The sequence below is a fragment of the Gymnoscopelus braueri genome, assembly GCF_963280865.1.
Source record: "Gymnoscopelus braueri genome assembly, chromosome: 4".
NCBI classification, from domain to species: Eukaryota; Metazoa; Chordata; class Actinopteri; order Myctophiformes; family Myctophidae; genus Gymnoscopelus; species Gymnoscopelus braueri.
The window spans coordinates 3,491,400-3,504,459 of NC_137605.1; the positions used below are offsets into that span (position 1 = coordinate 3,491,400).

At 41.3% G+C, this 13,060-nt stretch overlaps 1 protein-coding gene across 8 annotated transcripts in view; it reads left to right on the top strand.

The window, feature by feature from the left end:
- Positions 1–646: 646 nt before the first annotated feature.
- Positions 647–13,060, top strand: part of smg9 (SMG9 nonsense mediated mRNA decay factor) — a 30,335-nt gene continuing 17,921 nt past the window's right edge. The window contains exons 1-9 of one of the 8 annotated variants that reach the window (XM_080427626.1): positions 647–1,197; positions 1,248–1,475; positions 2,715–2,786; positions 3,664–3,901; positions 5,533–5,630; positions 8,106–8,218; positions 8,992–9,103; positions 12,616–12,711; positions 12,897–12,982. In XM_080427626.1, the coding sequence (XP_080283752.1) occupies positions 1,326–1,475; positions 2,715–2,786; positions 3,664–3,901; positions 5,533–5,630; positions 8,106–8,218; positions 8,992–9,103; positions 12,616–12,711; positions 12,897–12,982 (965 nt within the window). In that variant the 5' untranslated portion in view covers positions 647–1,197; positions 1,248–1,325. Of the gene's footprint in view, positions 1,476–2,714; positions 2,787–3,663; positions 3,902–5,532; positions 5,631–8,105; positions 8,219–8,991; positions 9,104–12,615; positions 12,712–12,896; positions 12,983–13,060 lie in introns of all 8 variants that reach the window. The other 7 variants (XM_080427628.1, XM_080427629.1, XM_080427630.1 and 4 more) reach the window with 7 other exon arrangements.

A 13,060-nucleotide genomic window follows, 5' to 3' on the forward strand; every position in this document is an offset into this window, starting at 1 on the left:
ATCAATGAGAATGATGTAATTAATATTAATATTAATTGTTTTATGCAGGTAAGTTTGATACATGCAGTGTTGTTCTCATGTTTATAATATCGTCACAATTACGTTTCAGAAAGTTTACAAACTACACTCACTGAGATGATAATGTAGTTTATAAACTCAGAGCAGAACCAACGGGTTTACACGGGGTTTCATGACGAGGCCATTTGATAGACGGACCTGAGGGTGTGTTTGGTTTGTTGTCATGGTGACTGCCAGGCGGGTGGAGTTTAGGATTCTCCTATAATCCACTGTTTCTCAACGTCGGGTTCCAAAGGACCCTTTTGATTTGTGCTAATATGTACCCAAATGGACCCTTAAGGACCATAGTTGCACACTCTCAGAGTTACATTAAGTTAACACTTGAAGGATTGATTTCATGATTTAAATGAAATGAGAATAAATGTGTATCAAAATGGGGTTCCGTGGACTATAGGCGCCTGATGATGCATTATCAAACCAAGGAAGCTATCTTCATTGTATCAAACGTGGGGCCCTTGAAATGAAAAAGGTTTATACATGAGAATCACTGTATTAAAAAAATCAACAACCCACCCTCACGGGACGTCCGGAGACACTTAACATGTGCTCCAAACAAAGCGCATGTTTGCTTTGGTTTGGTTGTAGTGGATAGGATAGGATGGATGGAAGCAGATCTTTAAAACGCCTCTAAACAAACAGAATATAAACTACTTTAAGCTGTAGATGTTAGATTAGTTTCATAATGTTCACCGCCTAGCTGATTTCATCCATTCTTTGAAGCGTTTGTGGTTAAACTGACAGCTGCTAGCTAACAGGCTAGCTGGCTAATGCCATTTATAGCTGTGTTGTTTTGGTTGGCGAGTAGTACTGTCTGGTGCTGAGTAGTTATTGACTGTCAGGTGAGTGAGTGAGTGAGTGAGTAGTACTGTCTGGTGCTGAGTAGTGCTGTCTGGTACTGAATAGTTATTGACTGTCAGGTGAGTGAGTGAGTGAGGGAGTAGTACTGTCTGGTACTGAGTAGTTATTGACTGTCAGGTGAGTGAGTGAGTAATACTGCCTGGTACTGAGTAATACTGCCTGGTACTGAGTAGTTATTGACTGTCAGGTGAGTGAGTGAGTGAGTAGTACTGTCTGGTACTGAGTAGTACTGCCTGGTACTGAGTAGTTATTGACTGTCAGGTGAGTGAGTGAGTAGTACTGTCTGGTGCTGAGTAGTTATTGACTGTCAGGTGAGTGAGTAGTACTGTCTGGTACTGAGTAGTTACTGTCTGGTGAGTGAGTGAGTGAGTAGCGCTGCCTGTAGCATCATGTCAGAGTCGGGTCACAGCCAGCCAGGGATGTACGGTCAGGGCCGGAGGAGGAGGAGGCGTCGCGGGGACAGAGACGTGGGGCCCCCAGGGGCCCAGAACCTGTCTGGACCCAGCAGGGACCGAGACTATGGACCCAGAGAACACAGGGTACGTGTGTTAATGTTATTACTGTGAGACTATGGACCCAGAGAACACAGGGTACGTGTGTTAATGTCATTACTGTGAGACTATGGACCCAGAGAACACAGGGTACGTGTGTTAATGTCATTACTGTGAGACTATGGACCCAGAGAACACAGGGTACGTGTGTTAATGTCATTACTGTGAGACTATGGACCCAGAGAACACAGGGTACGTGTGTTAATGTCATTACTGTGAGACTATGGACCCAGAGAACACAGGGTACGTGTGTTAATGTCATTACTGTGAGACTATGGACCCAGAGAACACAGGGTACGTGTGTTAATGTTATTACTGTGAGACTATGGACCCAGAGAACACAGGGTACGTGTGTTAATGTTATTACTGTGAGACTATGGACCCAGAGAACACAGGGTACGTGTGTTAATGTCATTACTGTGAGACTATGGACCCAGAGAACACACTATGTGTGTTAATGTCATTACTGTGAGACTATGGACCCAGAGAACACAGGGTACGTGTGTTAATGTCATTACTGTGAGACTATGGACCCAGAGAACACAGGGTACGTGTGTTAATGTTATTACTGTGAGACTATGGACCCAGAGAACACAGGGTACGTGTGTTAATGTTATTACTGTGAGACTATGGACCCAGAGAACACAGGGTACGTGTGTTAATGTCATTACTGTGAGACTATGGACCCAGAGAACACAGGGTATGTGTGTTAATGTTATTACTGTGAGACTATGGACCCAGAGAACACACTATGTGTGTTAATGTCATTACTGTGAGACTATGGACCCAGAGAACACAGGGTATGTGTGTTAATGTCATTACTGTGAGACTATGGACCCAGAGAACACAGGGTACGTGTGTTAATGTTATTACTGTGAAACTATGGACCCAGAGAACACAGGGTACGTGTGTTAAGGCAGCGGCAGCCTGAGCCCATGTTATTGTTCTCGAGGGGCTGGGTTCACACCTTCTTCAAACGGCGCGGAACACCTCAGCAGTACTCGCGGACCAAAATTGGGACGTTTGCCAGGGTTGATAAACACTGTGTTAGATGTAGTATCAATTTACTATTTTTAAAAGTATTTCGCGGGCCGCTATGGACCTTTCCGCGGGCCGCAAAACGCCCGCGGGCCGCGAGTTTGACAAGTCTGTCATGGAGTTAAATTGACGCTCGTGATTTTACTTTGTGACTGTCTGTAACTCACGATGAGTTGTGCCGTGTTTCAGGATGGAAGCGAGGACCCCCCAGCTCTTCTTCAGAAGACCCCCATAATACTGGCAAAACCCCCTGGAGAAAGGGTATGTACGACACATTACGTGTTTAGAGCCAGACCAATGTTTCAGTTTGGCTGATATTTCGGCCAAACTTTTCTTCGAAGACATTGATTTGGTATCGGCAATCATGCAATTGATGTGTTCCGTTTTTTTTAACCACTTTGTTTCAACCTGGCGTCCATTATAGGGGAACATTTTCAAAAGTTTTCAAAATAATTGCCAATCTACAGGCCCACCATCTTGTAGATCGTCTATTTTCTGAATTTTCTATTTATGAAACACTTCAATCAACTCAAAGTTTTTAAAATTGTGAAGAAATAGTTTTATTTTTATTTTACTTGTATTTTATTATTTTTCATTGTTTTATATATATATATGTATCAGTCAAAACATCTGTAATTGGTGTAATTGGTCTCTCCAAAATCGACATCGGCATTTGTTGTGCTCTCGGTAGGGCTGTGAATCGTCTGCTATCTCACGAATCGATTCCGATTCCGATTCTTGGGGTCACGATTCCGATTTTTATCGATTTTTTAAAAACAAACTATTCTCGATTCAAAAGCGATTTTTTTCCGATTCAAACGATTCTCGATTCAAAACGATTCTTGATTCAAAACATTTCAGGATTTCAGGATCTACTCCAATCTGCTGGCATGAGAACAGAGTACATTTATGTAGCTTTTATAATTGTAAAGGTTTTATCAACTGATAATAATGTAAACACACAAAGGTAAATCCAAGATCCTCCCAAAAAAAAATAATATATATATATATTTTTTGAAAAAAAAAAAAAAAAAAAATGAGAAATCGATTCTGAATCGTCCAACAGTAGAATCGCGATTTTGTATTCGAATCGATTTTTTTCCGACACCCCTATAGCTCTCGGGTCTTTTTTTCACAGTCCAAGCCGTCTCAGAATGTGTCTGTCAGCGGCGCCCCGCCCCTGGAGAAGCCCATCATGCTGATCAAAGCCAGGGAGGACGGCGGGAAGCCGGGGACCCCTCCGGAGGCCTCCTCCCCGCTCACCTCCGGCTCTGGCCCTTCCAAGCTGGAGAGGGAGGGCCAGAGGCCCACTCAGCCTGTGTACCAGATCCAGAACCGAGGCATGGGGGCTGCCGCCTCCAGCAGCGCTGTGGACCGTGAGTTCAGCGTTTTACTCACAACACCACGTGGTTCTGTGACGGCAGGTCAACTCTTTAAGACCTGAGAACGGCATCTGTGTGTCATTTTTAGATTTCGTTGGGCTATTCAAAAATAGCAGATATACAAGCTCATAGCGCGGCACCGAGTGCCGCGCTATGAGCTTGTAGATCTGCTATTTTTTTTTTAAATCGTGAAAAATGTTGTGCAAATCTTTGAATATATATATATTTAAAGCGAGCATTTCTAGCTAAAATGTTCTTGCTTCTGGCGATTCTACAAATGTCTTCTAAATCAGTTTAAAACAGTTTTCTGAAACACTTATGTTGCTATAATATTAATGTCAGTGTCAAGGAGCCCCACAACGATATGTATTTGGCTGCGGACCCCCATCTCAAAAAAATAATAATCCAGGGACCCCCAGAAGCAAAGATTTGAGTAAAAAACAATTGCTTTATAGATATATATTCAAAGATTTGCAAAAAAAAAACACGATTTAAAAAAAAATAGCAGATCTACAAGCTCATAGCGCGGCACTCGGTGCCGCGCTATGAGCTTGTATATCTGCTATTTTTTAATAGCCAAAAGTATAAAATATGGATAAAGTGGTTACACAGATGCGTCCCCCGGTCTTAAAGGGTTAACTCACAACACCGAGCTGATAGTCAGGGGATATTAGCAGAACAATTTCCTATCTTGGAATAAATTCCTTACCAAAAAGAATCTTCACCAATGTGTTTGTAAAGGTGTCTAGTAACACATCTCACAAAGACTGAAATGCAGTTTCCCTAGGAGAACTTTTGACAGCTGCTGAAAGTTGGGGTACCCACCATTTCCCTGCATTTCCATGCAGGGGGGGAAAACAAATCTAAATGTAATTCTGTTTTAAATAGCATGTGAGGGGTCAAACTAGGGTGTTTTTAGGATTCTGAATCCATTGCAAGCATTTGTTTTGCACCAAAACCACTCCCTGGGCTAAAAACAGCCCAATCTCAATGGGCTTTTTACACTAAAAGTTTACCTGGAAAAGGATGGCTATGGCCGTTTTTAGCCCAAGGAGTGGTTTTGGTGCAAAACAAATGCTTGCAATGGATTCAGAATCATAAAAACACCCTAATTTGACCCCTCACATGCTACTTAAAACAGAATTAATTTTTTTTTCCCTGCATGGAAATGCAGGGAAATGGTGGGTACCCCAACTTTCAGCAGCTGTCAAAAGTTCACCTTTACAAACACATTGGTGAAGATTTATTTTGGTAAGGAATTTATTCCAAGATTGGAAATTGGAAATTGCTAATATCCCCTGACTATGAAGTGTGTAGAACAGGGGTGATGCAACGTTGACGATGGAGAGGGCCACTATATTTACACACTCACTCCAGAGGGCCACTATATTTACACACTCACTCCAGAGGGCCACTATATTTACACACTCACTCCAGAGGGCCACACTTTTTTTCATAAATTAATGCCGTACTTCGCCATTCTATGTCACACAAAAGTAGCCGATCTACAAGCTCAAGCTTGTCAGCGGTGTATCGTGCAGCCCTAGTTTGTGTGCATTGTGAATATGCCATCAAGTGTGTGAATTGAGATGCACTTCTCTCCAATCTGTTCCTCTAACGTACAGCTGTGATTGGTCAGAACAAGCTGCTTCCCCCAGAGAAAATGAAGCACGGCATCAAGCTGGTGGACGACCAGATGAACTGGTGTGACAGCGCCATGGAGGTGAGATATGAATGTAGACCAGATGAACAGGTGAGATATGAATGTAGACCAGATGAACAGGTGAGATATGAATGTAGACCAGATGAACTGGTGAGATATGAATGTAGACCAGATGAACTGGTGAGATATGAATGTAGACCAGATGAACTGGTGTGATATGAATGTAGACCAGATGAACAGGTGAGATATGAATGTAGACCAGATGAACAGGTGAGATATGAATGTAGACCAGATGAACAGGTGAGATATGAATGTAGACCAGATGAACTGGTGAGATATGAATGTAGACCAGATGAACTGGTGAGATATGAATGTAGACCAGATGAACTGGTGTGATATGAATGTAGACCAGATGAACTGGTGAGATATGAATGTAGACCAGATGAACAGGTGAGATATGAATGTAGACCAGATGAACAGGTGAGATATGAATGTAGACCAGATGAACTGGTGAGATATGAATGTAGACCAGATGAACAGGTGAGATATGAATGTAGACCAGATGAACTGGTGAGATATGAATGTAGACCAGATGAACAGGTGAGATATGAATGTAGACCAGATGAACAGGTGAGATATGAATGTAGACCAGATGAACAGGTGAGATATGAATGTAGACCAGATGAACAGGTGAGATATGAATGTAGACCAGATGAACTGGTGAGATATGAATGTAGACCAGATGAACTGGTGTGACAGCGCCATGGAGGTGAGATACGGACTAAGCAAGGGATAATTGACAGGTAGCCAGTCTTTATTGATGAATACATCCCGACAGGGTGATTAGGCACCGACGCGTAGCGGAGGTGCCTGATCACCCTGAAGGGATTTATTTATCAATAATGACCGGCTACCCGTCAATTATCCCGCTTATTACACGGCTACTTAATAAATACATGAATAAATTGACCAAAAGTAACAACAAGACTAAGTATTTCCTTGCTTACGTGTTGCGCACGGTCGCCTCGGAAAACAAGGAAGTGCAGTGGATCAAATAGAATACATTTTTGGTGGCTGCATTGTCTATTTCTCGCTTCAAATGTTTTCAAAAACATTCTTGAGAGCAACGTTTATCTGTAAATGACATGGTGTGTTTGTTTACATGGCTGTCATGTTGGATACGGCATAAAACCAAGCAGCGCAGGTTGATGTGAGCAGGTGCTCTGAGTCTTTGATTAGACAGGTTGATGTGAGCAGGTGCTCTGAGTCTTTGATTAGACAGCGGTCTGTTATTGAGCTCAGCGGTCATTATCCAGAAATAACACAGCGCTGAATTCAGGGATTGACCAATCAGAATCGAGCATTCAACCAAGCCGTGTAATAATGACGGTTATTATCTTTCTTCAATACACATGGACAGTGGTGTTGTGGAGGCCACACGGAGTCGGACGGCGTGTGGCCAGTAATTTTTTCACAAGGTAGATTCCGTAGATTCACCCAAATGGCTACTTTGCATAACAGGTCTACAAGTGAGCGTGAAAATGTGTTCTCAGATTCCTCACACCTCACATCTATAGGCTACACGCAGAGCCGGTACACAGCATGTTGGCTTCAGTAGGGCTGCTGCCAGTATCCTGTCTGCACGCAGCAATGCCTCAGCCACCGTCAAAGAAGAGAAAGAGACTCGTTCAAAGCAAACTTTTAGTTTCAGCTCTATAATTCATGGCATTCCTTGAATTTGTATTAGTTTAAAAAGACTAAAACTAAGCTAAAAAAACATTTCCTATACAAACATGTTTCCTAATTTAAGGTAAAATACAATGAGCGCGGTGTGCGGGCGAGTGCACGTGACGTCATTAAAATACCGTCCTACCAGTAAAAAAATCACCGTGACACCACTATATTATATAGGTATATATAGGTATTTTAATGACACCGTGACACCACTGCACATGGATTCAAGTTCTCAGTCACCATGATGAATGATTTCAGTCATTTGTATTCCATAGAGTCCAACATGTCTTTCTCTAGGCTAACGCTTGACTTTCTAGAAAGGATTAGTTGCTCACCGAACATATCACAGCACACCGCGTTGTGAGCTTGTAGATCTGCTATTGTTGGTGCATGACATGGTGTGCAACTAAGTATAAATCAGGCATAACCCTGACCCATGTGGCTGGTGAAGTCGAGCCCTGCAGTAAAAAAACACTATTTTATTAAACAGTATTTAAGTAATACATGCTCAGCAATAGAATACATGCTCAGAAGCACTTTCCATGAAACCCTGATGGTTTCAGATGTTTCATGGAGTCAAAGGTTAGAAAGCCTCAATCAGCAATTTATTCAACTGGTAACGGCTGGAAGATCGGTTTAGAATGAGAACGCCAAAGCATCCTAATTTTACATGTTGTGCTAATTGTTGAGGTAATGGAGCGTGTGGGGGGGGGGGGGGGTGCTCTTTTTTTATGCTGTTTCATAAATGTGTTATATATTTTATTATTATAATCCAATTAAATATGTTTTTCTGTGTTGCAGTACCTGAAAGACCAGACTGACATGTTGGTGGTTGGAGTCATCGGCCTGCAAGGAGCAGGGAAGTCTACCATCATGTCACTGCTGTCTGCTAACACCCCTGAAGAGGACCAAAGGTACATTATAATAATATAATAATAATATATAATAATATAATATGTTACTGCTGTCTGCTAACACCCCTGAAGAGGACCAAAGGTACATTATAATAATATAATAATAATAATAATAATAATAATAATATATAATATGTCACTGCTGTCTGCTAACACCCCTGAAGAGGACTAAAGGTACATTATTATTATAATAATAATAATAATAATAATATTGTACTGCTGTCTGCTAACACCCCTGAAGAGGAGTAAAGGTACATTATAATAATATATAATAATGATAATAATAATAATATATAATAATAATAATAATAATAATATAATATGTCACTGCTGTCTGCTAACACCCCTGAAGAGGACTAAAGGTACATTATAATAACCATCTCTCCTGATTGGATGAAATTGGTATCCCTCAGATCTTAGAGCTATTTAACACTTATTTTAACAACAAAATATCACATAAGTAAGTAGGTAAGAGAGGCTTATTGTCGGTAGGGAGTCTATCCCCGTTTCGCAGTGTGCTAGCCCCCTGGGAGATGGAATGCTGAGGTGGAGCACAACACCTACCATCAGCTCCCAGGACTTAACCGCTCGACTTGCCGCATCGAAGCCGTGCCGCTCATACGCTGAGTTGGCATGTTTAACATGCCCGGGCATGTTTACAAAATCTAAAAAATGACACGCATGCGTGTTCAGATGACATGTTACATGTGTGTTTGTTTAACACAGAGGCTACGTGTTCAGATGACATGTTACATGTGTGTTTGTTTACACAGAGGCTACGTGTTCAGAGCCCAGACTCAGGAGATCAAGGAGAGAGGAGGGAACCAGAGCTCTGGCATCGACTTCTACATCACCCAGGAGAGAGTCATCTTCCTGGACACTCAGGTAAAACCTTTATTTAAGACAATCAGAGAAGTCATTGAGGGTGACCCTCATTTACAACGATGCAGAGATTATAAACAATATCGACTAAAAATACAAACCTAGATCAACAAAATAAAATCAATTCAAAGAGATCAACATGAGATCGATAAATAGAATCTGTTGAAATCAACAACAAATCTCTTCAAACGGTTACAGACAGGCAATGGACGGTTATTGAGCCAAACAGGTACAAGGCTGATCAGATGTAGGCCATGTTTTTTTTGTTTTTTTTTATCCCACGATTTTGTAACCCTATTTTTTACACCCAGTGCCAATTGTCTATGTAATCCTGGGCGCTACACTCCCTCTGCCAACCTAGGGAGGCCAGGGCCGAGCTCATGCCTCCTTCAATGATGTAGGCCATGTTGCAAGAGGTTCAACCTAGAAACAACACGAGCACAACTCAGTCCACGTAGATCATACATGGGCAACTGGCGGCCCGGGGGCCACATGCGGCCCCCCACCTTCACTTAAGCAAGAACACAATTACAGTTACAACTAATTTGACAATAAAGCAAAAAAGAAAAGCATAAAACAACTAAAAACATTTGAAATTAAATACAAATGTTACTTTTCGGGGTTCCAATAAAAATAATTGAGCTTGTAGATCGGCTATTTTTGCTACTTTGTGTGACAAATACAATGGCGTTAAAATACAGAGAGACAGTATTATGCTGTGTCCCTCTGGAGTGAGTGTGGAAATATAGTGGCCCTCTGCATCATCAAAGTTGCATCACCCCTGAGGTAGATGTCCGGGTGCACAGTGCACACGGCTCAACACATACAATGCCAGCACTGAGTCACAAGTCCTTCCGGTACTTTGAATGACACGTACATGACACGAGCTGACCATGAACGTGTTTCAGCTTTTATAGATGTGATGTGATGTTAATTTTCTGATCAGGGTTGTGTAACTATACAGATACCATTATGTTAACCTCCTCTCAACAATGTTCAGAAAAAAAAGTGTTTAGTTTTGTACTTTAAGAGCCTTGTTGCTGGCCTTTAATGTCCTGTATTTGATTAGACGTTGGAAATTTTTTTCTCAATTACTTTTTTCATTTATTTTTTATATTTATGTTGTAAAAGGAAAATAATCTAATACTTTAAAAGAAAATAATTAAATAAATTAAAAAAGTTATCGAAAAAACACGGCCCCCTCACGTATTAGGAGGGCAGGATGAGTCACCAAAACCAAGGACGGGTGTTTTTGATGAATCTAACATGTTAACACATCGACCGCCAGAGGTTAATCTCATAATGTACTCACCAGTGCCAAGGTGTTATTGTTGTTTTTTTGTTTTTTTCATGTCGCCATAGATCTTGTTCAAATCCTTAAGTTTGAGCCGTACACGGTCTGTTTACTTCGGCGACATCTCACTGTATCTCCCAGTGAAAACCACGTGTCAAACGGGGCATCCATGTTGTAGTTAGAGCGGATTACGTTAAACAGTGATATGCGAGGAGAAAAAACTACAGGAAGAGAATTGAGTTTCAGTTTCGTCTGTAGAACGAGGGCGGACGTGATCGTCAAAACCGGATCCCAAATAATTCTGTTTCCGGTCATCAAACCGGAAACGGAAGTGGATCAAACAAATTCCGAAAGTGCACCCGGAAATTTTTAGCGCGAAAAGACCGTGGACCGTAGGGCTACGGTCTCGGCGCTTAACAGTTGGATTTAACGGACCGTAGGACTACGTTCTTGGCGGTTAATGTGTTAAGAGCCTTGTTGCTGGCCTTTAATGTCCTGTATTTGATTAGACTTTGGAACATTTTTTCTCAATTACTTTTTTCATTTATTTTTAATATTTTTTTTGTAAAAGGAAAATAATCTAATACATTGTTAAACATGAAGTTTGAAGTTATAATGGGTTTGTATAGGAAAGGGGCGTGTCTGATAAAATTAATATCAAATATGTAAATACTGAATCAAGCAACTTAAAAACTGTCTGCGGTAGACGATAAAATGACCCAAAGTTTTTTTGAAAGTGAAACATCCCTTTAATCATGTATTTGATACTTGTATCATGTAGAGTGAATTGCTGCTGGTCCAGAGAACCAGCCAGAGCAGGAATGGACTGGTATTCACAGAAAGTGTTTCTTTGTAGCGACGGAGCACTTTGCATCATCATGTCCAGAGAGATACTGTACGCATGCACTGAGCCAGACACCTCTGTGTGTGGGTGTGTCTCTCCAACCCTCTGCATAGTAAAGTGATATTGATGAGCAGCGTTTCCTCTCCTAAAAGTTGAACTACTGCTGATGTCTTACATGGCCACACTCCAACTAGTAGATCTCTGAGGTCGGCAGGCAGACCCGACAAGAAAAAAAACCTATGGTTGATGGAGCCTTAGCCGTGTCTGACCCCAGGCTGTGGAACAGCCTGCCCCTCCATATTAGAGCAGCCCGGTTTATAGATGCTTTTAAATCCTCACTTCAATCCCGGAAAGCATCTGTGTCATTTTAGATTTCTTTGGCTATTCAAAAATAGCAGATATACACGCTCGTAACGCGGCACCGAGTGCCTTGCTACGAGCTTGTAGATCTGCTATTTTTGGAAAAATCGTGAAAATGTGTGCAAATCTCTGAATATATATATATATATTCTTTCAAAGCGATAATTTGTAACTCAAATCTTTGCTTCTGGGGGGTCCCTGGAACAAAATATTTTGAGATGGAGGTCCACGGCCAAATACATATAATTTTGGGTGGTCCTTGACATGAAACATAAGTAAAAAAAAAAGGAAAAAAGCTGGGATTTAGAAGACATTAGTAGAATCCCCGAAGCAAAGATTTGAGTAAAAATGTTTCGCTTTAAAAATAGATTATATATATATATTCAAAGATTTGCACAAACTTTAATAACTTTTAAAAGTGCTGATCTACAAGCTCATAGCACAGCACTCGGTGCACTATGAGCTTGTAGATCTGCTATTTTTGAATAGTCAAATAAATAAAAAAAATGGCACAGATTTAACGTGTACAGCACTTCGGTCAACTATGGTTGTTTGAAATGCGCTTCAAGAATAACTTTTTATTTGAATTTTTGCTTGAGGAGCCCAGAGCGCTCCACCAAAAAAAAGACGCTGGAAGACGAAAGCGCTGAGACACGATGCTCTGCACTAGGAAGAGAAGCTCTCCAGCACGTCTTTACCATAGAAATACATGACAGAAAGTCTTTACCATAGAAATACATGACAGAAAGTCTTTACCATAGAAATACATGACAGAAAGTCTTTACCATAGAAATACATGACAGAAAGTCTTTACCATAGAAATACATGACAAAGTCTTAGCAATGCATGGTAGAAATGTGCTGGCAGCTCAAAAAAACGTGTTCTGTTGACGCAGAAATAACAGCACTCAAGATTCAAGATATTCCAGCACACACCAGGGGGTTTTTAACAATTACTGTTCTTTTCTTTGGTCCATAGCAGTCGGTTCATGTGACATTATTCCGTGTGTTTCTCCAGCCCATCCTCAGCCCCTCCATTTTGGATCACCTCATCAACAACGATCGCAAGTTACCTCCAGAGTACAACCTGCCTCACACGTACATAGAGATGCAGGTCAGTGGTTGGCCTGCGGAGGGCAGTGTGGCTACATAACACTAGTAGGGATTAGGGAAGGCTAATTCCTCTTGGCCTTGTGTGAATGCATTTACACCTTCCCGTTTAAACCTATAATAATAATAATAATAATTATGATAATAGTAATAATGAATTATGATGTTTCTATGATTCTTGGTTTGCAGTCTCTTCAGATCACTGCCTTCCTGTTCACAGTGTGTCATGTGGTCATAGTGGTTCAGGACTGGTTCACTGACATCAACCTGTACAGGTAGGTCCAGGTACAACACCGCTCCATCTAGCCCAGGGGTGATGCAACTTTGTCACGCAAAAGTAGCAAAAATAGCCG